Source organism: Dicentrarchus labrax, unplaced genomic scaffold, assembly GCF_905237075.1.
Source record: "Dicentrarchus labrax unplaced genomic scaffold, dlabrax2021, whole genome shotgun sequence".
Classification (NCBI taxonomy): domain Eukaryota; kingdom Metazoa; phylum Chordata; class Actinopteri; family Moronidae; genus Dicentrarchus; species Dicentrarchus labrax.
In genome coordinates this window covers 19,994,409-20,017,132 of record NW_026136704.1, presented here as the reverse complement: position 1 = coordinate 20,017,132, position 22,724 = coordinate 19,994,409, and the positions used below count along the sequence as shown (strand labels likewise).

Below are 22,724 nucleotides of genomic sequence, written 5' to 3'. Positions count from 1 at the left end.
TTCACAACATTGCAGCTCCATATCTACCACAACTCACCTGGGGTCTCCAGGGTTTCTTTCCTCTTAGCATTTGTCTTGGCGTTGATGTCACAGGTGACGTGGTAAAAGGAGAAAAGAAGGTGGTGCTTTTCATGAAGTTGAGTGGGAAGCTCAATCTTCACCTGGGGGCACAATATCATGTAATTGGTTATAATATAGGCAGGAAGGAATGCTGCAGATTGGCAAGTTATATGTTAACATGTTCGTCATGTAAAGCTAAAGTCAGTCCAGGTTCTAATGACGTCTAACCTCATCGTAGAAGTCGGGGTTCTGGGAGTGATGCAGGACTGTGGAACAGGCTGCTGTGGTGAAGACCGGACTACCTGGCTTGCCATAGATGCACTAGAAAAACAGCAATAGAAAAAGTCATGCTCGGCCAGTTTCTCATGATAGACAGAGTTTTACTGGGGAATATGGACTTGTATAAAAGTCAATAAATGTCCCATCAGCATGTTTCTGGACAGCGTTCTACCTTTAAAGGTTTGGCAACTTCTTCGTCCGAGCTGCGGAACTCCACATAGACTGCAAGGTTACGAGCCTGTGAACAAGAGGACCATTGTAACATTAATAATTGTCAAAAACAGTGAATAAAATAAAAGTATATGAAGTATGTGAAAAACGAGGCACGCTGTAAGCAATTGTACAGTCCGTGACTTTGGATCCTTTTTACAATCCTCAACTCAGGCTCCTCTTAAACTGCGCTTTGTTGTTAAAACTACCGTGATATACCTTGGCAAAGCTCTTCTGGCTGTCATATTTGAGGTGTTTAGGGTAGACGTAGATGTGGTTTCTGTACACACGGTGTGGCTGTGTGAACTTGGTAGAGTCCTGGACAAACTCCTCCACCTCCACAGTAGGCTGGTGTTTGCTTAGCTCTTCAAATGGCTTCACTGGTACATAGGAGGATGTCACACAGTCTGAAAGCACAGAGAAGTAAGACTTTCAAACACAGCAGAATGGGAACATGAATAAACGCAGAGGGGAAGTATTGCTTATAAGACGGACGTACTGGGATGCTCCATTGGAATATAGTCGACTGCAATGTCCAGCGTCCCAGGAATAGTCTGCAGTTTGCTGGTCTTCTCTGCCCTGCACACACAGAAATAAAATGAAAAAAGAATGTTTATCTTGCCTTAGAGATGAAACTTTAAAGAAGTGACCTACTTTACAGGTAAAGCCTACAGTACTTCTTACCTCCTGTACTCAGCTACCAGCTTAATCAGGTCATCAGTGGAAATCTTGTTGCTCTCTTGTTTGAAGAGGGGTGAGAAACGAGACTCTCTGTCCAGTGCCCCATGGTTGTCTTTAAACACAGACCTATAATATGTAGAAAGAGATTAGATCCTGTGAAGAGAACACAGTAGATACATTTTGTGTATGTTTAGACGAGTCCAACCAGTAGCACTGACCTGACGGACCAGGCAAATGGCATACGGTACTTTCCCAGTTTACTACAGAACTGTTTGTTGGATTTCAAAATCTTCTGAACAATCTGCAGCAGACAAAGATGGAAAGACAGACATGTTAGCCATATTTTTAAATACAATGGGATGTGATCAGCCCTAAATTCTTGCTAACCTATACAGAGTGACAGGCTAAATCATAGGTTGTTTAATACAGTAACTCTGGCAGCAGGTTGAATGTCTGGTGATTCACTTAGCCGTTTAAACAAGGACCACATGGAGCACTGCCAGTGGGGGAGCCAGGAAATGTGTTGGATGTGATCTCGGAGAAACCTAATTTCAAAACTATCCGACCAGACTGGCATTCGTTGATGAAGATAAACTCTGGCCTTACAGGAAACCCACTTTGTAAATGCCATGCATTACACTGTTTGAGTAGATTAAGCCATTTCCCTTACAATAAATGCCCTAACAGCGTGTTTCATGAGCCTTTTTTCATAGTTTGCTTCAAGAAACAAGACAATGTAAAAGGTTTAGATTTACATTGTCGTTGATGACAGAAAATAAATGTAAATACTGATGCAAAAGTGCCAGTGAGATTGACTTTCTCACCTTGCCGGAGTCTGTATTCTTAATATAAGGTTCTGTCCCACAAGCAATATTTCCCATCAGCACCTTTTCCACTCTTGCCACCATCACTATGTCTGTGTGGGGGTTGGTCACTGAGAAGATGGCCTGCATGGAGAGCATTGGAAAGGGATATTAGAGTCCATGTTAAATGCAGAGTGAAGGATGGAAGGAAAGTATTCCTCATTTGTGTGATCTATATCTATAAACCATACTGTGGGTGTAACATCCTTGTACCTGTTTGGGAAAGCACAGCCAGTGGTCCAGTTCCAGGCTGAGGTAACAGTCTCCTGGCTTCTTCTCAGCAGGAGAGCACAGGCCATTTTCCTGACCTCCAACACCTGTCCCAGGACCACCTGTCCCGTTGCTGCAGCCTCCGAGCATCTGACGCACTGTCTCTTGGTTGAGGTCTACGTGGAAGTCTGCAGACAACTTTCTCCCTTCTCGTACATCCAGCAGAGCCAGCGACACGAAGAAGGGTTCAATCTAGTGGATCAGATTCAATTTGGTCATTGTCAGTTCTTTCATATATATAAAACCTTAACCCTTCAACATGCTTTCAGAACATATCATGCATCTGAATTTAACAGAGTCCTATAATGACTTTAGTCCCTCTGAAATTGATAATCTTGTCGATAGTGCTACAGGCTCACTACGATCAACATTAGACTCTATCGCTCCTATAAAAAGGAAATTATTAAAACATAGGAGACTAGCACCTTGGTATAACCACCAAACCCGCCAGTTAAAACAAATAGCTAGAAAATCTGAAAGGAAATGGCGCTCTTCCAAATTATCAGAATATCGCTCAAATTGGCAAGATGATCTTAAGATTTATAGAAAGGCCCTCCGTAATGCCAGAGGAGCCTATTACTCAGCACTAATAGAAGAAAATAAGAACAACCCTAGGTTCCTCTTCAGCACTGTAGCCAGGCTGACAGAGAGTCACAGCTCTATCGAGCCACATATCCCCATAAACTTCAGTAGCAATGACTTCATGAGCTTCTTCTATAATAAAATTATTACTATTAGAGAAAAAATTAATCACCAACTGCCATCAACAGTTATCAGTGGCTCTCCAAGTTCAGGGACTTCTGTCAATGTAAACTTAGATGTATATTTAGACTGTTTTTCTGCTATCGATCTTCATCAGTTAACTTCAATCATTTCTTCATCGAAGCCATCAACCTGTCTATTAGACCCGATCCCAACTAGGCTGCTTAAAGAAGTTGTTCCCTTAATTGGCACTTCTTTACTGGATATGATTAATCTTTCTTTATTATCAGGATATGTACCACAGTCCTTTAAAGTAGCTGTAATTAAACCCCTTCTTAAAAAGTCCACTCTTGACCCAGGGGTTTTAGCCAACTATAGACCGATTTCTAACCTCCCGTTCCTCTCTAAGATTCTGGAGAAAGTAGTCGCCAAAGAGTTGTGTGACTTTCTACATAACAATAGTTTATTTGAGGATTTTCAGTCAGGATTTAGAGTTCATCATAGCACAGAGACAGCTCTGGTTAAAGTTAATAATGACCTTCTGACTGCTTCTGACAATGGACTTGTCTCTGTACTTGTATTATTAGATCTTAGTGCTGCATTTGACACCATTGACCATGATATTCTTTTACAGAGACTTGAGCATCAAATTGGCATTAAAGGAACTGCCCTAACCTGGTTTAAGTCATACTTATCAGATCGTTCTCAGTTTGTACATGTTAACGATGAATCCTCCATAAATACTAAAGTTAGTCATGGAGTTCCACAAGGTTCTGTACTTGGACCAATACTATTTACTTTATATATGCTCCCTTTAGGCAACATTATTAGGAATCACTCCATTAACTTTCACTGTTATGCAGATGATACGCAGTTATATCTATCAATCAAACCCAATGAAATTAATCAATTATCTAAATTACAAACATGTCTTAAGGACATAAAATCCTGGATGACCTGCAATTTTCTGATGTTAAACTCAGAAAAAACCGAAATTCTTGTTCTTGGCCCCAAAAACCTTAGAGACTCATTGTCTAAAGATATAGTCACTCTAGATGGCATTAACTTGGCCTCTAGCACCACTGTCAGGAATCTTGGAGTTATCTTTGATCAGGATTTGTCATTTAACTCCCACATAAAGCAGACCTCTAGGACTGCCTTCTTTCATTTACGTAATATTAGAAAAATTAGACACATACTATCACAGACAGATGCAGAAAAACTAATCCATGCATTTGTTACTTCAAGGCTGGATTACTGCAACTCTTTATTATCAGGTTGCCCCAATAAGTCCATTAAAACGCTCCAATTAATTCAGAACGCTGCAGCACGAGTACTGACAGGAACTAGAAAAAGAGATCACATCTCTCCTGTACTAGCTACTCTGCATTGGCTCCCTTAAATGTGAATTAATTTAAAATCCTCCTCCTCACCTATAAAGCTCTTCATGGTCAGGCCCCTTCATATCTTAAAGAGCTCATAGTACCCTATTACCCCACTAGAACACTACGTTCTCTGAATGCTGGGCTACTTGTGGTTCCTATAGTCTCTAAAAGTAGAACAGGAGCCAGAGCCTTCAGTTACCAAGCTCCTCTCCTGTGGAACCAGCTTCCAGTTGTGGTTCGGGAGGCAGACACCCTCACCACATTCAAGAGTAGGCTTAACACATTCCTCTTTGATAAAGCTTATAGTTAGGGCTGGATCAGGTGAGTCCTGAACCATCCCTTAGTTATGCTGCTATAGGCCTAGACTATCGGGGGGATTTCCCATGGTGCACTGAGCTACTCTCTTCCTCTCTCTTTCTGCACTCATTCATGTCCCTTTAATGCATGTTACTAACTCCACTTCTTCCCCGGAGTTCTTGTGCTTTCTCGTCTCGCAGGTTCTCATGGATCCTGGTGGAGCCTCCTGCCATGGTCCTGCTTGACTGCCATTGCCAATACTGTTGTTGCTGTGCACCTGTCTGTCTGTCTCTCTCTGTCTGTCTGTCTGTCTGTCTGTCTGTCTGTCTGTCTGTCTGTCTGTCTGTCTGTCTGTCTGTCTTCTCTCTCTCTCTCTCTCTCTCTCTCTCTCTCTCACCCCAACTGGTCGAGACAGACGACCACCCACCTAGAGCCGGAGGATCTGTCCTAGGTTTCTGCCTTTTAACAGGCAGTTTTTCCTTGCCCTTGTCGCCAAGTGCTTGCTCATGGTGGTACTGTTGGGTCTCTGTAATTAATGTTAAAGAGTTCGGTCTAGACCTGCTCTATTTGAAAAGTGTCCTGAGATAACTTCTGTTATGAATTGGCGCTATACAAATAAAATTGAATTGAATTGAATTGAATCATTATTCCCTTCTCTGCTGCACATACCTAGAACTATTCTTCCTATTCTTATGGAAATCCTACCATGGATTAAATCAAGTACAAAGCAAATAGCTTTTAGCACTGACAGATTTTAGCTCCATTCTATTTATTTTACAGACACCTACTAATGGAAAAGTCAGTTTCGAAACATGTTTAAATAAAAATGTGAAAGGCAAATGTTTCTAATCCTCACATTGGTGACCGGTCCAGTTTCACTCTCGTTGATGCAGCCCTGCAGCATGAGGTTGAGTGATCGGCAGGTTATCATAAACCTTCTGCCCAGTTTTTCCTCAAACGGACGCACCGCTGCGTTCTCAACCGATGAATGTTCGGTCCGTGGGCTCCTCAGAACCTGCAGTCAGTGAAACACAGCTTGTTACTTGGAGGCTCTCTTTACTTTATTTTACCAAAGTGGAATCATTGAGTAGAACTGAGGGAATTTTACTCTGCAGCATCATGAAAAACATAAACACTAGATTAATGTCATAAAGTATAACAATGCATGAAGTCAGAAAGAAAATATAAAAATATGAACAGTGCAGCCAAATTGTTTATACTTACAGGAGTATCAGGGTCCAGCGAAAACAGATTCAACCTCTCTTCTCTCCTGGCAGAGCGAATTCCTTCATCTGTCTCAGATATATACTGTTACAGAAGAGATGGCCGGAAAGATGAAAAGGATCAAATTGATGCAAATAATAAACTGGTTATTATGAATTATGATATCAGTAAAAACAACAAAGTTCTCTGTTTTTGTTTTTTCAGTGAGTGGTACATAATGGAAACTGTACTGAAGGTCGGGATGGGATGGGATAGAAGATTATTAATACCAATGTCAGTAGCGATTCTGCTTTTCGGTCAGATTCTATTATCGGTTTCTTTACTGATTTCTGATTCAATTTTCTGTGTTGACAAAAAGTAAGCCTACGCAGGTTTTCAGCATCAATACAACTGTCTGACCACAGCATAGAAATACAGTTATAGTAGTTTTGAGACGCACAAGTTTGACAACCTTAACTTAAGTCACCTTAACCTTAAGTCATTGTTTTGCAATGCGTAACTGTCAAAAAAATATGCCGGCATTGATAAAAGGAATCGATAAGTTTAGGCATACAATTCCAATGGATTGGACAATTTGGAACTGGTTTTCAACTGGAACCAGTTCTCGATTCCCATCCGTAAATGGAGAAGCAGCAGAGTTATATCATCACTTAAATGAGGAGGTTTCAGCTTAGCAAACCTTTGCTAGCTCTGGATTGATGCCGTTTTCTGTCGTAGTATCTTCATTCTCCTGCAAACAGCAGTCACTCAGCGACAGGTCGAACACATCTGGAGAGAGAACAAACACAATACGGATTCCTGAGACTGACTTTTGTTTATGAGTGATTGACAGCTAACAGTGAATGGAAAAGTTTATCTAAGCAGTCCATTGCCCTCCTGTAGGTTAAAAGCCATTTAACATTCTCTAAAATATGTTTTGCAGTACACCAAATACACACTAACCAGAGTCAGTGGACATATATCCATCTCAGAATAAAATATAACTCCATTTGTGGTATTTATGGATAATAACGCGGGCAGGCTTCTGCAGAAATATAACTTTCATGTGCCTGGAGCAATTCTTCCCAAAGGCCATGCTGAACAAAATGGCTCATTAATGGTAGGTCACCACATGCCTGATTTAGAGGCATGCTAACAGACCACACAGCCATGGCGGCTGAGGCTATTACATCATTCCACCACTCTTCACTGGCCCAAGTCTCAATGCTCTGTCAGGGTGTGTTATGTTACAGGCTGTGGTCCCATGCCCATGCACTCACAGAGCTGGCACATAAAGTTGAGTTTTATGACTTTTGCTTCCATGTTAAAGTTTTTTTTTAATAACAAAGCATAATGTATTAAACAAAGGTGGAGTCACTAGTCGGTGTCAGGCCTCATTTCCTGATAGTGATTTTATGGATTGAGCACCAACACACCAGAAATTCCTCATTAGGGTTGTGGCAAGATGGCAGATATTATTTAGTCAGAGTAGAGTAAGACAGAAAGGAAAAGGTTACATTTTTGCTGACACTGAGTATAAAATCATTCCTCTCTTAAGGGCACCATGATTTATACATGTGCTGGAAATATGCTAAAATTTCCTCTTCGTCTCTCTTTAAATGCCCCCTTCTCCTCTAATTTACCATTTGTGCTTCCATCCCTTTTGCTCTCTCCAACTGTTTTTTCAGTTCCCTCTCTTTATATCCATCATAGGTACACTTTGTGTATCCCTAAATACAAAAATAAATCCAATCTCACCCTGCCGATGATCTGTGAGGTCCAGACTCTTGCGGTCAGGAGCCGGACCGTCGTGGGGACTGATCTGTAAGATGCGGGTCAGCGTGCTAATCCACTCCTCCATGTCCTGCTCGCTCTCCGCAGCCAGCACGAAGTATGTAACCTCGTTCATCTTCAGCTCAAAGGCATGTTTCCTTAGGCGGTTATTCTTTAGGGGGATGAAGGGAAGGATAGATAGGATAATGTGGTTACACAGCAAAACCAAAGCTTGGTTCCGTTTTTTGGAAAATTGGACTCAGAAAAAGTATTTTAAATATCAAAAAGCCTACTGTTAATACCTTTTATTTAACGCTTTTCTCAGAGACATTAAATCATGTATGCACAGTTGCATTTATCTACCATGGTTGTGGGTACAGGAAGTCCTATGTAAGGCTAACAGAGTGTCTCCTTTTTAATTAAACTTTATAGGTTTGTTAAAATTACCATCCATATGTGGAGAAGTTTATTGTACCTTTAGATAGATAGATGGATTTATTTGACAGTGATAAGGTAAATACTGTAAGACTGCATATACAATTAACGGCAGATGATAACAACACAATAAGGCTAAAACTCAATTCCATTGTGCTCCTTGTAAGAAAGAGGAAGCTGCAACTCCCAAAGCCACATCCTGTACATCCAGCAATTACAGTAAGTTAAGCTAGACAACTGAGTCTTTAAACTTCACGCAGACATACAATTGACAAACCTAGGTTTTCCAGTCACTGGGTAAGTAAAAAAAACCACAATTTAAACTAAGATAAACTTAGAAGCAACACAATAATATCTTGATTTGGCATGTAATGTCATTGTGCCCTTCATTGCCATGCCACGAGCCAAATTTTATAGCAGTGCAACTGTAAAACACAATGTAACCTCATAAAAGATCATTCTTACTCAGTTAAATGTCACTTTGTCTGACTTTATTCTGCTACTCAGTTATGTTTACAGATGGATGCTCTGATGGAGGTCGAACAAAACCTTTCAGATGTTTTGCTATTTTTGCTTCCACCCGCTTCTTGTGTGTGTGTAGTAGTTTTGGAGGGAATGGAGCCTCCCTATATCACTCTAAATATAAAAGTCTACATGTTTACAATATAATGAGCACTGTTTTGCGCTCTTACTTATATGAATACTTTAAAACCCACCTGTACCACACCAGTGCATGAGTCAAGGAAGATGCACCCTTTGGGTTCCTTGGAAATCTTCTCATCTTTGTAAAAGTTCATGATGTAGGAGTTATCTGTCAACTGGGTGAGCTGAAAATATCTCCTCTTAAATGACTGCAAAAATAGAATAAGGATCAAATACATTAATCTGGTAAGGACAGAGTCATAGGCATCTAATTATTTAGGCTATGTACAAAATATGACCCCAAAAAATGAAAAGAGATTGTAGGATGATTTTAAGTGTAATTTAAGAAGGAGAGATCCTTCTTACACCACAAAAAGTAATATAGATGGTGACATATTGATAATACTTCTTGCAAAATCACCCTTCCAAATTCACTCAGGGTAAAAATGTGTTCAAGTTCAAGTTTACCAGGTCAGAGAGCAAGGTAAAACATTTCAGCTGAAAACAGGGGGAGATCTGAGCATTGGGGTGAAAAGGTAAGACAGAAATGGAGTGTGTGCATGAAAAGGGAGAGCATCAGACATTTCCTCACCCGAACAGTTATGCTATTGTTGACGGTGCTGTTGAAGTTCCCTTTGTAGAGCCAGCCTGACCGAAACACACCGATCCCTCCCCCTCCTCCTCCACCACCACCTCCCCCTCCTCCTTTGGACGAGGACAGTGAGGTGGTATCCTGTAAAGCACAAATATGATCAGTTATAGATACATTAGCAAAGAGGAGCAGATGATCAATAGTGAAAAGGAGACTTTCCGAGACTCATTCTATCTTAGGATGGCTATTTGTCAGTCAAATTATGTTCATAAACAATGTCCCACTGACCCGTAACAAGCTAACTGCTCTTGCAAAGTATATTTTAACAGCTTTAAGGCTGTGATAAACCAATTTAAACAGGGGGCTCAGGATGTATCCAGTATGTAATGCATTCATTCTAAAAGCATTTGTCAAGAAGATGGTCATTACTGACCTCATCCTTGTCCACATCCTCGTAGTCAATCTCAAAAGAATGGGATGGCAGCTTCTCTGCCTTGTACAGTTTCCTATAAAGGAATGGGGAAAGAAGAGAAGACAAATGTGAAACTCTGATAATGAAATATATTGATGGAAAGAGAAAATGATTTCAGGAATTTAATTAATCCACTCTATCTGAGTGGTGCAAATGACTGTGGGTGGCTGACTCTGCTCCAATCATTCTCTGTCAGGAGTCAACAATAGGTAGTCCTCGATCCCGCTCCACTGATTTCACAGGCTGACCCGTCTTTGTGTGTGAGCCTTGGGATAAAATGCCTTTGTGTGTGTGCTGTGAGCTGCAGACAGCGAGGCTGCAGGCTGTGGAGGGTAACGCTGGAACCACCCTCTGCTAAAAGTCACACAGTCGTAAAAAAGCTGTCTGAAAAAATCTCTTAAGGGGACTATGTTTAGAAGATTTCTGGCGATTGCGGGCTGGCCACTGACAGAGGAATGCTAATATTGGCCTGCACAGATGAAGATCGCTTCACTCAATCACAGTGGTGACAACCACACATATACAATAGCTGTAGATTCCCCATTGTACTACGGTTTCCCCTTGTGTTTTTCCCTACAAACCCATAAGCTTGCAGTTTATGGCTGGTTAGCTTGTTAACCGTATAAACAAACAATATAACAGTAGTGCTTGTGCTTTTATGCTACTTCCACAGCTACAGTTATGACTGTGCTCCAACTTGTGTTTACGCTGCATCTTACTTTATAGTTCATCCTGGCTGTAGGTTTAGAGGTTATGTGAACTGACTGAAAGAATACAGAGGCGACCCATGGGACAGAAAAGGGACATTCCTGTGGTTGAGAGCAGTAACTGCAAGGCTGCTCCGGGTCAGTCTCACTGGGACTGACACAACACCAGTTGACTGACTGACAGCCTGATTTAAGTAAACGACTGACTGACTGAATGGGCGTCTGACTGGTTGATTGACATTTCAAAAAGGGACAGAGGGAGCACTGAAAGTAGACATTTGTTAGAGTGGGCTCGTCCTCAGTCTTCCACTCTTACTTCATTCTCACTCAACACCAGCCACCATCATGTTGTCGTTAATGACCTTCCACCTCTGTGTAACAAATTGTGGTTATCCTTTAATGTTAGTGGTTACTTCTGGGTCAGGGTGTTTATGAGGAAAAGAGTCCAGCACATCTTTAATCAAGCCAAGAAGTCAAACAAATATGAATCCACTGAATTTCCAAACCATTATACATTGCAAAATATTGTATAGAATAAAACAACTGTACATGAGAAAATGCTTTTTGACATAACTACTGCTGTAACAGCAAAGGATACACCTATAAGAACCTAAGAGTGCCGATTGAAGCTATTCTGTATTACTGCTAATACTGTGTTTTGGTGCCAGTACGAAAAAGGTACTTTTTCAATACTTAATACAAACACAAGTGCTGTCAAACGAAAACCTTGTCTAAATTTTCTAAAACTACCTGATCAGAAAATAATAAAACAAGATCACAAATCTGATTAAAGCCAGCTTTGACAATTACAGAAAATCTACAGAACCATTTCAAACCAAAAAAGTGATCCATAAGAACCCAATAAGAAAGTTTTGGTGGAGGTTAAAGAAATGTTTAAGACATTTTCGAAAATGCACTTATCTGAATCTTTGGCAAAAGTTAGAGACTGTTATTGACACGTTATATCTTGTTTGTTTAATTGGTACAAAAATCGAATTATGTGAATGACAAGTTGTGTTTTACGAGGTGGTTATGTGCAATGACTCCCTGGTGACGCCATTGGTCGCCTGCCAACCTCATTGTGACTCCAAGAAGTCATTGGACCTGCCCAAGAAGTAGTCTAGCACACATAACACAGGCTAGCGTTTTCCCCATGCTTCCAGTCTTTATACTATGCTAAGCTAACCATCTCCTGGCTGTAGCTTCATCAATGTTCTCCTCTTCAAGAAACTGAAGTCTATTTCCCAAATGAATGAACTAATCCTTTAAATCCCATGCAGCAGACACAGCAGACAAGCTTATATAGAGTAATGTCAATGTGTGTTACCTGGGCAGCAGGCGGTAGTCTCCAGCGTAGTCGTCATACTTGAACTGGACCACATTTAGCTCAGAGTTGTAATACTTGCAGGCCTGGGGGAGAGGATAAGAGATTGAATTGAATATGATTAAATATTAACTTTCCAAAATGATGGCCTCTCTGAGAAGATTGGACCTGGGGCAGCTGGAAAGTCTGCAGAAAATGAAGAAAGCTACACGGAACTGAGACAGTACAGTCCGACCTCAGATCTCCTGAGGCCTAGTTACTGATGTGCAGGCTGGGATTCATCATTAGATTATTTAAATTACAAAAAGGAACTGAATTAAGACTCTGTCCCCGAGGAATCTGCAAATAAAAGATATCGTAACATCTTAATAGATTACTTGTCTGTCTCAGGGGTTGCAATAGTACTGTCACAGGGCGTGTACTATTACTATGTATTGTACATACACAAGTCACAAAGGCTGGAAGGCAGCTCCACATCCTCCGTCTGCTTGTTGAACGCGTGTGTCGCTATTCTCTTTAATCCATTTGTTTAGAGAGATCCTAATCTTTTGTTAACAATGTCACAAATTATAAACACACCAAACATATTATCAGCTACAATATTGACCTCAGACAGAACAGCACGCACACACATGCACACACACATGCAAAAAGAGTCAGACACACATATGCTAGTCTCTAGTGAGCTGTGAAAGTACTGTCTGGGGGGTTTCCGTCTACTCAGATATTATTTCTCCGCTGAGCCCTTTAGATTATGGCTGTACGATCTGAAATGAACCCTGATAGTCCTAGCGTATGAACACACACACACACACACACACACACAAGATAAGACACACACATCTGGTTTATTTTAGAAGAATGGGGAAACTGCTCCACCGGTGTGAACATATCCTATATTAAGAACACCTAGAATGACAAGCTTAACCACCAAAACTTCAGTTATGCCCTTTTAACACACACACACACACACACACACACACACACACAGACACACAGACACAGACACAGACACAGACACAGACACAGACACACACACACACACACACACACACACACACACACACACACACACACCTCACCAAACAGCTTACCTGTCTGACCAGCAGACATTCAGCCTGTAGTTCTGCCCCTTCTGGAACAGTTGACTTGAGAGTCCGACTCTCCTGAGGCACAGTGGATACCTGGAGGGATAAAACAATAAAGAAATATTTTTTTGAACCATCAGGAGAGAGAGAGAGAGAGCAGAGGTGCTTTTTCACAAATGTAAAAATAATAAGTGTAGGTGTTGATGTGTGAAGATCTGAGTGGAAGTCATCTAAAAAAAACAAAAAACAGGAAAACTGATAATTATTCATCTACTATCTCCGAGCCAATTCCTCTGTTCAGGGTCTCAGGTAATACAAAATAATGGCCATTAAAATATATATACATATGCACTGTTCAACAGTTAAACCATTATTATAAAAAAGAAACCACACTGTACAGATTGATGACAAATTAGAAATAATCTGAATAAATGTGTGGAGAAACATAACATAGTAAGGGTTTGATGAAAACAATGGGAATTATATGTTATGACCTCCACAGACAGGTCAAGTCAATTTTATTATTATAGCCCAATATAAAAAATCACAAACTTCGAGGACAGACATGGAAACTGATGTTCGACAGATTTTGGACCGACATGTTAGACAGCTCTCTCTGCAATCATCATCAAAACACCAAACGAGGGAGTATCTTTTGGGTAAATGTTGTTCATCCCCACAATCTCTGCCAAAGAGCATTCAAGCTGTTCGGGGGGCCCAGTTTTGGCCTAATACATTACAAATACACTTCAAGTTATTTTTCCTTCAGTTTGCCACCTATCTGTATATTACACAGCAGGAAACACAACAACTTCTTCATCACATTGCCAGTTCACTCTCACTGGTAAAGCTCTCTGCTCCACCTCTACCATAATCAGCCATTACAACATGGCTCTAGAGACATCAGTCGGTCAACCAGACTTTGTCCAGGCTGAAATGGATGGATTGCAATGAAATGTAATATGGACATTCATGGTCTCCAGAGGATGTACCCTTATCCCTCTTATGATCCCTTAAGATTTCACCTAGTGCCACCAGCAGGTTGTTCAATACTTTGGTTTAGGGCTAAATACAATCAAAACTAAAGTCATTCCCATCAGCCTCAGCTGTACTTTGGTTCTTATTTCTAATTTGCAAATGTTACAGTAGCATTGCAACACGCAAATTACACCTGCTTTACATCAGCATACTTATGTTGTCATTGTGAGCATGTTAGACTTTAGCTCGAAGCACCGCTGTGCCAAAGTACATCCTCGCTGAGCTGCTAGCATGGCTGTAGTCTTGTTTTTCCTTATCAGGACTTCCTGTCGAGCTTTATTGCTCACATATCAGATATATAACACTTCATGAGCGATGATTTGTGAGGACATGCAAACCATTATCCAGTATATTGATGTAATATTCATTCCTTACCTTTTCTGAAATTGTTTCTAGCCAGCTTTACTGCAGTGAAGATTAATAATTTGAGTAAAATCTCCTAATAAGTATTCCCTTCCTCAGTAGTGATTAGACCCAGAACTAACCTAACCTATAAATCATGCAGCATTAATTACATAAAACACATTTTATGATCCATGAGACAGAAAATCAACATTCAATCTTTAAGTTGCATATTAATATTCAAAAAGAAACGCAGAAATATTCTTCAAAGTGTGCAGAATGGGAATGAGAAGAACTCAGCACTAAAGATCTCTGAGTGAACAGAGACAGACTTTGATTTATACGGCCCAATCAGCTGGCTAGAGTGCTGAGCTCACTAACCAACTGGCAATGAAAGAGATCTAGTAAATGCCTTTTGTGCATTAGCAATACTCTGCCAAGCCACTTTCACTTACAATTATGGAAATTGACTGTAGGCTGCAGAGACAAAGAAAATCAGAGAGAGATTGCGTTGTAGCCAGACAGAGCTGGGAACCAGCAGAGTCATGCATTAAAGCTACAACTCCAGGGGTCCACAAGCAAACGTTTCCCTTTACCACAAGCAGCCAATTAGGTCATCTTAAAGTGCAGGGGATCTGTGTCTGCAGAAACACATTAGCACTGGAATGAAAGTACTAATGAACACAGAGCTAAAGGGAGCCGGAGAGAATAAATTGTTGACTGTAATGAAAAGGCTGCAATGCTTAACATGCACGATTAGTGTGAATAAGTGCATCACGTTGGAGTGGAGAAAAGATGTCACATGTTGCATTTAAACAACAATGTATCATTGTCAAATTAAAAACCGATAACTTGGACTGTGCCCGAAATCACTCCATATTTACTATATAGTGCACTACACTTACTGTCCCCGATTCTACTAAAGTGTCCAAATTCTGAGTGTGAAGTTTATACACAATATAGTGAATTAAAAGTCCCCACAATGGAACAAAAATGTCATTCAACTCTACATCGGTCAGCAATAACGCAAAATGACTATCCATACGTATCTGAAATCTGAATTTACTGCTCACTACAGAGTAAACTGTTGAGTGTCTATTAATAATTTTGTTTAATAAACTGGCTTGAAAATGGCGAGATTTATATAAGTGTTTGGCTGACGCTGAAGTCTACTTGTCAGACCTCCAGTTAGGACTAGAGTAGAAGCCCAGCTTAGTCCGTGCAATATACCTTGACCTAATGTTATGACAGATGTATATGTATTTATGTAGACATGTGTTTAACCGATTCATTACCAGGTCTGCAGTTAAGCTAAGTCAAACCCAGCACCTTTGCTCCCGATAAAAGGCACAATGTCTCTCTTCAGACTGTGGAAAAACAGTGGATAATGAAAACTGGAGTTTTGAGTGTGGCTATAGACCTTTGTTGCATGCCATCTCCCCCATCTCTTTATCCTCATTTTCTTTTAGCTCTCGACTGTACCGCGTCTAATGAAGGCAAAAAAAAACCCTGAAAACATTACTTCAGCCTCTGGTAACTTGGAATGTATCAAACTAAAGTGATAAATAACTGAATAATGACACATTCCCCTTGTCTATATGTCTGGGAACCAGGACTGAGACTTAAAGAGATAACCTTCTTGTTCTGACTGCATTAACCACTGAACCATCAGGCCACACACACACTTACCAAGAAATCATTGTCAGGGAATAGGAGCAGTTCTCTGAGAGGGTCTTCCTTCAACTCGTCCCCCAGTTCAGAGATGACAGTCTCATAGTCAAGTGGATCAATCAGCTTAGGTTTCTCTTGCTGCAAATGGAAACACAGACATTTGATCAGCTTTCAGTTGTTTAGTTAAGTATCGAACCTCAATACATTACAAATAGATAAGATACAGTGAGATATAATACGATGTAAGTGTCAAGTATATTGAAAAAATGAAAGACTAACAACATTTTCTAAATTCAGTTAATATTCTTTTCAAGAAAATGTGTTTATTTAACATTTACACAGTGAGCAAAAATAGCATTCACAAAAGTAAATTAAGGATCAAAAAAGTAATGTTGGTATCTACACTGTAATTTGGATCATATTGGCATATTAAAAATGTTTAAACAAACACAGTCCTTCTAAAAGCTACTTTTATTTTATATGTCATATCTGTCAGCAGATATTGTGAGAGCAGAAACATGTTTCATACAGTTGTGTTCATGAACCACATTATTCTTACAGCACAAAGATTTTATTAAAATTAGTCTCCATGACAAATACAGTCATGATAATTTCCTGTGTTTTGCCATGACATCATTAGGACCTAAAAGAATCAAAAGAGGAAGTAGCACCACAGCTGAAGTGAGGCTGATGCACACCACACAGAACTAAAGTGGAGTTGTTTTAAGTTAACTGAGACGTCAGCTACATTTAATCGGATAAATATGATACAGGTGGATTTTCCATTGTGTAAATGAAAACGTCAACCAGACCAACACATACTGACGTTCTATAACCACCGCATACAAGAGTCGCAGCTCAACGGTCGCTTCTATGTGTGAAGGCCTGTTCTCACACAGCCCTCCAAGCCCCTCGGTGTACAAACCACCAAACTTGAACTTGTAAAAATGATGATGCACTTTAAAACAAAACAACACCAACTTTCTCTTTTCTCAAAGAGATTTAAAACTATGTTGAAGGATTATGTAACTGATCACTGAGTCACACAAGAAACCCCAAAACAAATTTTAAACGTGTTTTAGAGTTAAAGGACAACAGTAAATTACTTCTGTCATTCAAAGAACAGCAAGAGCAACAAAGTGAGAGCTGGAGCAGGCTGTGGTGAGGCAGGCAGAGGAAGTAATGATCTCTGGTTTTGTTCACACGCATATAGTGAAGACTGGGGCTTTTATCCACCACAGCTACCTTAACAGTCAGAACAGGCCTCTGGCACACAACCAAGAGAGAGCACACGGGGGGAACGCAAGAATGTAACCCAACTGATTGTGATCTACGTTTGAGGGCATACCTTACCACCCATACTATATATTGTTAATATGTACCTCAGTGCGGCATTATAAATTAGTGTGCTGATTTACACCGTCAGCATGATTTATATTCCGTACAGAGTCACCTGCAGTTCATCCGTAGTTTTATTTTCTAGTTCTTTGTTAGTTATATCTATTCAGTCAAACTTGTAAAGCAGTATTATTAGATAATGGCTTTTTAAACTGATTGGTCAAATTAAATGTCAACCATTATGATACCTCTTTAATCTTATCAATAAATGTATCTAATGAGGCAAAACTGAAAAATATGTGCAGCATTTAGCTTCTCACTTGTAAGGATTTGCTGCATTTCCCTGTTTTATATCACTGTAAAATAAATATATTTGAGTTTTGAACTGGTCGGACAAAACAAGCAAACGGAAGGTGTCAACTTGTGTTCTCAGAAATCTATTTTATGACATATTATAGACAACAATAATCAAATGAAAGACTCCACAGAGTGAAACTAATTATTAGTTGTAGTTTTTTTTGGAAAACTATCATGAGCAGACTTCAAACTTCAAACTGATAAATGAGTGTACAGCAATAGGCAGGAGAGCTTGAGGTTTTCAGATGTACATTGTGACTCACATGACGTAAATGTTTCTGGGTAAGGTCGGCTTTCCCCCTCACGAGCTGACATCAGTCAAGTACAGTAATGAGGCATTAGCTTAGCTAGGTATGCATCATTAATACACACTTCATTTAATCTGTTAACTATGTATTCTCTTTTCTCTGGCACTTATGGACGCAAACAAATATTCAAAAGAGGAGGAAATGAAGCACGCAAATATCATAAAAATGTGATTACAGTGTAATGGCCATAGTCTGAAGTCTATAGTCATTAAAACTGCACAAATCACAATTATGACTATGGCTGACAGCATATAAACAAATGTAAGTCACTGATAGTAAACTATAGCCATATGATATACTAGTTGAGAGTGTAATGCATCATTAATGTGACTGACAACTAGCAGAGACAGAAAGATAATACATACAATACTCAGCCGGTTGAAATCCGATCGCACTCGCTTGCTCTTTATTTTCTTCCTGAAGGTGATTTTGCTCCTGAAGCTCATTGTGAGTCAAGTGCGCAAATGTGTACAGTATTACACACACAAAATAGCAGCAGAACTTCCACTATCCGGAGAGGAAAAAAAGAAAAGATCTAAATTTTAAAAAAGTGAACGAAACAAAACGCACATCGAAGGGCATGTGCTCTATCAGAAGTGGAACTATGTTTGAGGGTGGGTTTATGCATTTGTTTCAGAACACGTGGATGCAGAGGAAGTTGATGTTTGCGCAAGAAACCAATCAAGCCCTCTAGTTTCTACACATTGCACTTCAATGTCTTTCACTTTCAGACAGTTCAGCAAGACAATGGGAGAAACTGTGGAAATCTGTTCTAAACAGATTAAGGGTAATAGCAAACAATCAATCAGTTTTTTACACTCCACATTACCAACTGTAGATGCAGACACGATAAGGGAGCCCTCTTTACAGTTAAGCACTATCATGTACTCTCACACACTCAAAGTCAAACTCTCAGCATCTTATCTTCTTCCATCCGAAGTTACCAATAGCACACCGTCAGTTCACACATGCACACAAACATATGAACTAGCATGCGAACCATCGACTTCCTGTTATAAAGCTAGCCTGTCCTCCTTTCTCCTTGTCCTACATGAGACTGTCTGCAACACAATGCGCACATATAAAAAAAGATACAAAAGAAAAACATACAAAGATATTCACTGATGCATGTTCCCCTTTGAAAATAATTAACATAACACAACGACATTTATTTCTATTTTTGCACACACTGACACTCACTTCCCCCAGATTAAACCTCACAGCAGAAGAGAGATCTGTACAAGAGGAAACAACTCCTGATGACACAACAAACTGGTATACCTGTTGTTAAGACATTACATCAGACTTTATATAGTTAGACTCTACTAAGTATGAATTAGTGCATTATATGACACACAGAGGAATCAATGTACTCTTTATAACCTTCAGCACACGCCGTCACAGTTTACATAAGGGGACTATTTCTCTTTGGCAGAAAGTAGTTCCTACCGCAACTGTTTATAGCGACATCTGTGGATTATCCCGAGTAAATGGGACAATGTTTTTTTTTTTTTTTTTATGTATTGTTTAATGCTGTGAGCACCACAAATAAAATTCCATTAATCTCAATTGAATTAGGGCAGCGGTGGTAATCTCAGATACATATCTTGAAACCTGAGCAAACAAATCTAGGACAATCTGCATGCCTGGATACCACAATCTTAATTTGTGGACTGAGTCTTTTATGCATTTGTGATTAGTAAAATGTGTAAAAGCAAAATTGTAAAATGTGAGGCTGCACTCTCCTGTATAGTTTATAGCGGTGGTTCTCAACCTCTCTCTTCCCCAAATTGATACGTAGACCCCTATTTGACAAGTGTAGTCTCAGTGATCCCCGTATGATAAGAATGAGTTAGTTAGTTATTATTTTACATTCTCTCCTTTAACTTATATCCAATTAAAATAAACTTAAATTAAAATATTCCCCATTTTTCTGGGAACTCCCTCCGCCCCTGTGGATCCCTGGACTTCCTGACAACCACTGCTTTATAGTATGCGGCGGTCATGTCAGTGAATGGCAGTCGGTTTTGGTCAAACGATGTGAAGTAACAAACAGTTTTGAGGTTAAGGTGCAAAAACTGTTTAACATCTATGTCAAATATGAATGTGTGAAATACAAAGCATTATTATCCGTTTCACTTTAAGTTAACATCTTGCTGAGGTTTTCCAGAGACGACACTTCACTCTGTCTTACATTAAGTCTACCAGGACAAGACATAAGTAAAGCATTAATCCTAACATACTGTATGTTTTCTTAATTCAAAAAGCGTTAACAAGTCTTTGATGTTTTGCTTCTGAAACAGTGGATCATAATTACGCTCTTAGCACTGCAGTCCTTCAAGCTTATTTAACGTCAGCAGCGACCTCCTCTTCTTTCACTCTTTCCCTCCCTCCATCCATCCTCTGTTCTGCACCAGCTGCCTCAGCTGGCTCCATCCCTCCAGTCCTCCCTCTCATCCTCTCCTATCGCTTCCTCATTTCATCAAACATCCTCAGCAGTGTACTCCTTTATTTCTTCATCCTTTGATTCTCTCTCTGTCTCTCCCCTGCTCCCTTGTTCTCACCCTATTAAACATCCCTTTTAACATCTCTCCTGCAGTACCCCGCTCCTCTGTTTTCTCTCTCCCCCTCCCTCTTAGCAGGGGTGAGATAGAGTGGGTGTTGATGTTGGTAAACTACAGCTGTGTGGAGGGCACAAATAGAGCACTAGACTGGTGGCTCACAGCATGGCTTTCCTCCAGTATAACTGTGAACAAGGGAGTAAGACAGAGGGAGAGGAGGGGAGGGTGCTCTGAATTAGTCAGAAGACAAAAGAAGAATAAATCTAAGTTGGAAAATTATTAAGACAAAGATGGAGAGAAATCACAGGGTTCAAATGTTTGCACATTATGCGCACAAGCTGGTCTGTGTCATTCTCAAGCACAGATTTAAGGGCTTGTCATCCTGTTAATGGAAAGATGTGAGGAAAGTGTGACAAAAAAAAGAGAAAGGGGGAGTATGGAAGAAGAGAAAGAGTGTGAAAGATTGATAGGGAATAAGAGAGAGAGACAGAAAGGGGGAGAGAGGGGGGACAGAGAAAGCTGAGACAGCAGACAGGAGAAGAAACTAGACAGAGGCCATCTGCTTTACATCATTAAAGCAATGCAGGGTCTGGGGAGAGACACAGTGGGACTAATAGGGATTCATACTTCTAAGAGAAGTCGTCCTCTGATGAAAAGCAGCGTTCCCCAATTTTGTCGGGCCAATTTGACATGTTGAGTTAGTGCTGAAAAGCCAATGAACCTTTTTTCTAACTTTCTTGCCTTCTTCCAACACACACACACACACACACACACACACACACACACACACACACACACACACACACACACACACACACACACACACACACACACACACACACACACACACACAATACACTGTTTTGTGGTCTTCTTAACACCTCTGTCAGTCTGTCCATTCAGCTGCATAAAGGTCATTCAGCAAACAATAAGCGGCTTTTCGTTAAGCAGTAAATGGACTAATAATTCCAAAAATAATCACATATCTTGTCAATGACCAATCAACCAGCCAGTGTCACATCATCAAATGTCACTCAAGAGGTCAAAGACTGACAGTGGACAAAGAGAGACCGGAGGATTTGCATTCTTTCCCTGACCACAGTGTCATTGACAGGGTGACCAGCGAGTCAAGCTTGGAGGAGAAGATAGAGGGAGGTAAATGGGGTGTATTGCACATCTGACAGCTAGAGGACAAGGACTTATGCAGCATGAGTTAGACCATTCCTTATCCCATAGTGCGTAATTTAAAAGAAACCTATATCTTTACATTCTTCAGTGCTCGATGGAAGCCATCAATGTGATACACCATCTTTTGACATTGTCCCAGCCAAATTTGAACAGTTTTACCTTTATCCTAAAAGTTCTACATGGTATAATAATAATAATAATAACAATAATAATAATATCCTTGCCCAGTTCAAAATTGAAGACACTGAACTGCTTTTAAAGAAACCCCCTCTTTATCAAACAGTGTTTAAGAATTGAAGATGCAGAAGACACACGGCCATACTTTTTAGCTTGATTCTCTTAATAAATAATATCCATCACCCTGATCCCTAAATGAGTGTCTAATGCAATTGTATACCTCTTGACACTTAACACTGACAGGTCTTGGTTGGATAGCTGTGTTAGTCACCGCTAGTAAATTACACATCATATTTCTATCTTTAAGCATGAATTATGCTGCAGGAACTGGCTGTTACTGAGAACAGTGCCATCTTTGTTTTTCAAAAATGTGACTAACTAATTTATGGTCCGAAAACTATTGCCAACATGATTGGATTTTGGAATAAATTTATCAATTTATTTAGTAATTTAAGAATTAAAAAGTGTATAAACCTTGGCACTGATGAATTGAAGCACTGATGAATCTCTGACATGGAAATATCTAGTCGCTAGTTTCTAGTGCAGCACGTGTTCTTCTAGTCACAGTATAAGAATCAGCAGGCAAACATGACTCTGCAGTATAAACTATCATGTCTCTAGTTTGCCAAAGAGACCAGAAAAACGGGCACCAGAAGAGATGGTTTATGGAGGGAAAGAAAGAAAGGAGAGACAGAAAGGGGCGACTGTAAAAATCCCACCCTGCCAAAACTCTAACATTTTTTCCACAGGGCTTACAGAAA

General features: G+C 40.0%; 1 protein-coding gene across 8 annotated transcripts in view; it reads right to left on the bottom strand.

The window, feature by feature from the left end:
- dock10 (dedicator of cytokinesis 10) overlaps positions 1-22,724 on the bottom strand; it is a 65,626-nt gene that overhangs the window by 21,814 nt on the left and 21,088 nt on the right. For 7 of the 8 annotated variants that reach the window (XR_007884605.1, XM_051399173.1, XM_051399168.1 and 4 more), the window contains exons 2-20: positions 16,053-16,172; positions 12,990-13,079; positions 11,899-11,981; positions 9,826-9,898; positions 9,393-9,533; positions 8,875-9,009; positions 7,709-7,895; positions 6,651-6,739; positions 5,972-6,055; positions 5,604-5,762; positions 2,307-2,555; positions 2,055-2,177; positions 1,449-1,531; positions 1,234-1,356; positions 1,049-1,128; positions 769-956; positions 512-577; positions 289-381; positions 38-161 (exon numbers count right to left, since the gene is read on the bottom strand). Coding sequence is in view for 7 of the 8 variants with exons in the window: in XM_051399173.1 (XP_051255133.1) it covers positions 38-161; positions 289-381; positions 512-577; positions 769-956; positions 1,049-1,128; positions 1,234-1,356; positions 1,449-1,531; positions 2,055-2,177; positions 2,307-2,555; positions 5,604-5,762; positions 5,972-6,055; positions 6,651-6,739; positions 7,709-7,895; positions 8,875-9,009; positions 9,393-9,533; positions 9,826-9,898; positions 11,899-11,981; positions 12,990-13,079; positions 16,053-16,172 (2,290 nt within the window). In the remaining variant the exon portion in view is untranslated. Of the gene's footprint in view, positions 1-37; positions 162-288; positions 382-511; positions 578-768; positions 957-1,048; positions 1,129-1,233; positions 1,357-1,448; positions 1,532-2,054; positions 2,178-2,306; positions 2,556-5,603; positions 5,763-5,971; positions 6,056-6,650; positions 6,740-7,708; positions 7,896-8,874; positions 9,010-9,392; positions 9,534-9,825; positions 9,899-11,898; positions 11,982-12,989; positions 13,080-16,052; positions 16,173-18,402; positions 18,638-22,724 lie in introns of those variants that run through there. The other variant, XM_051399174.1, reaches the window with a different exon arrangement.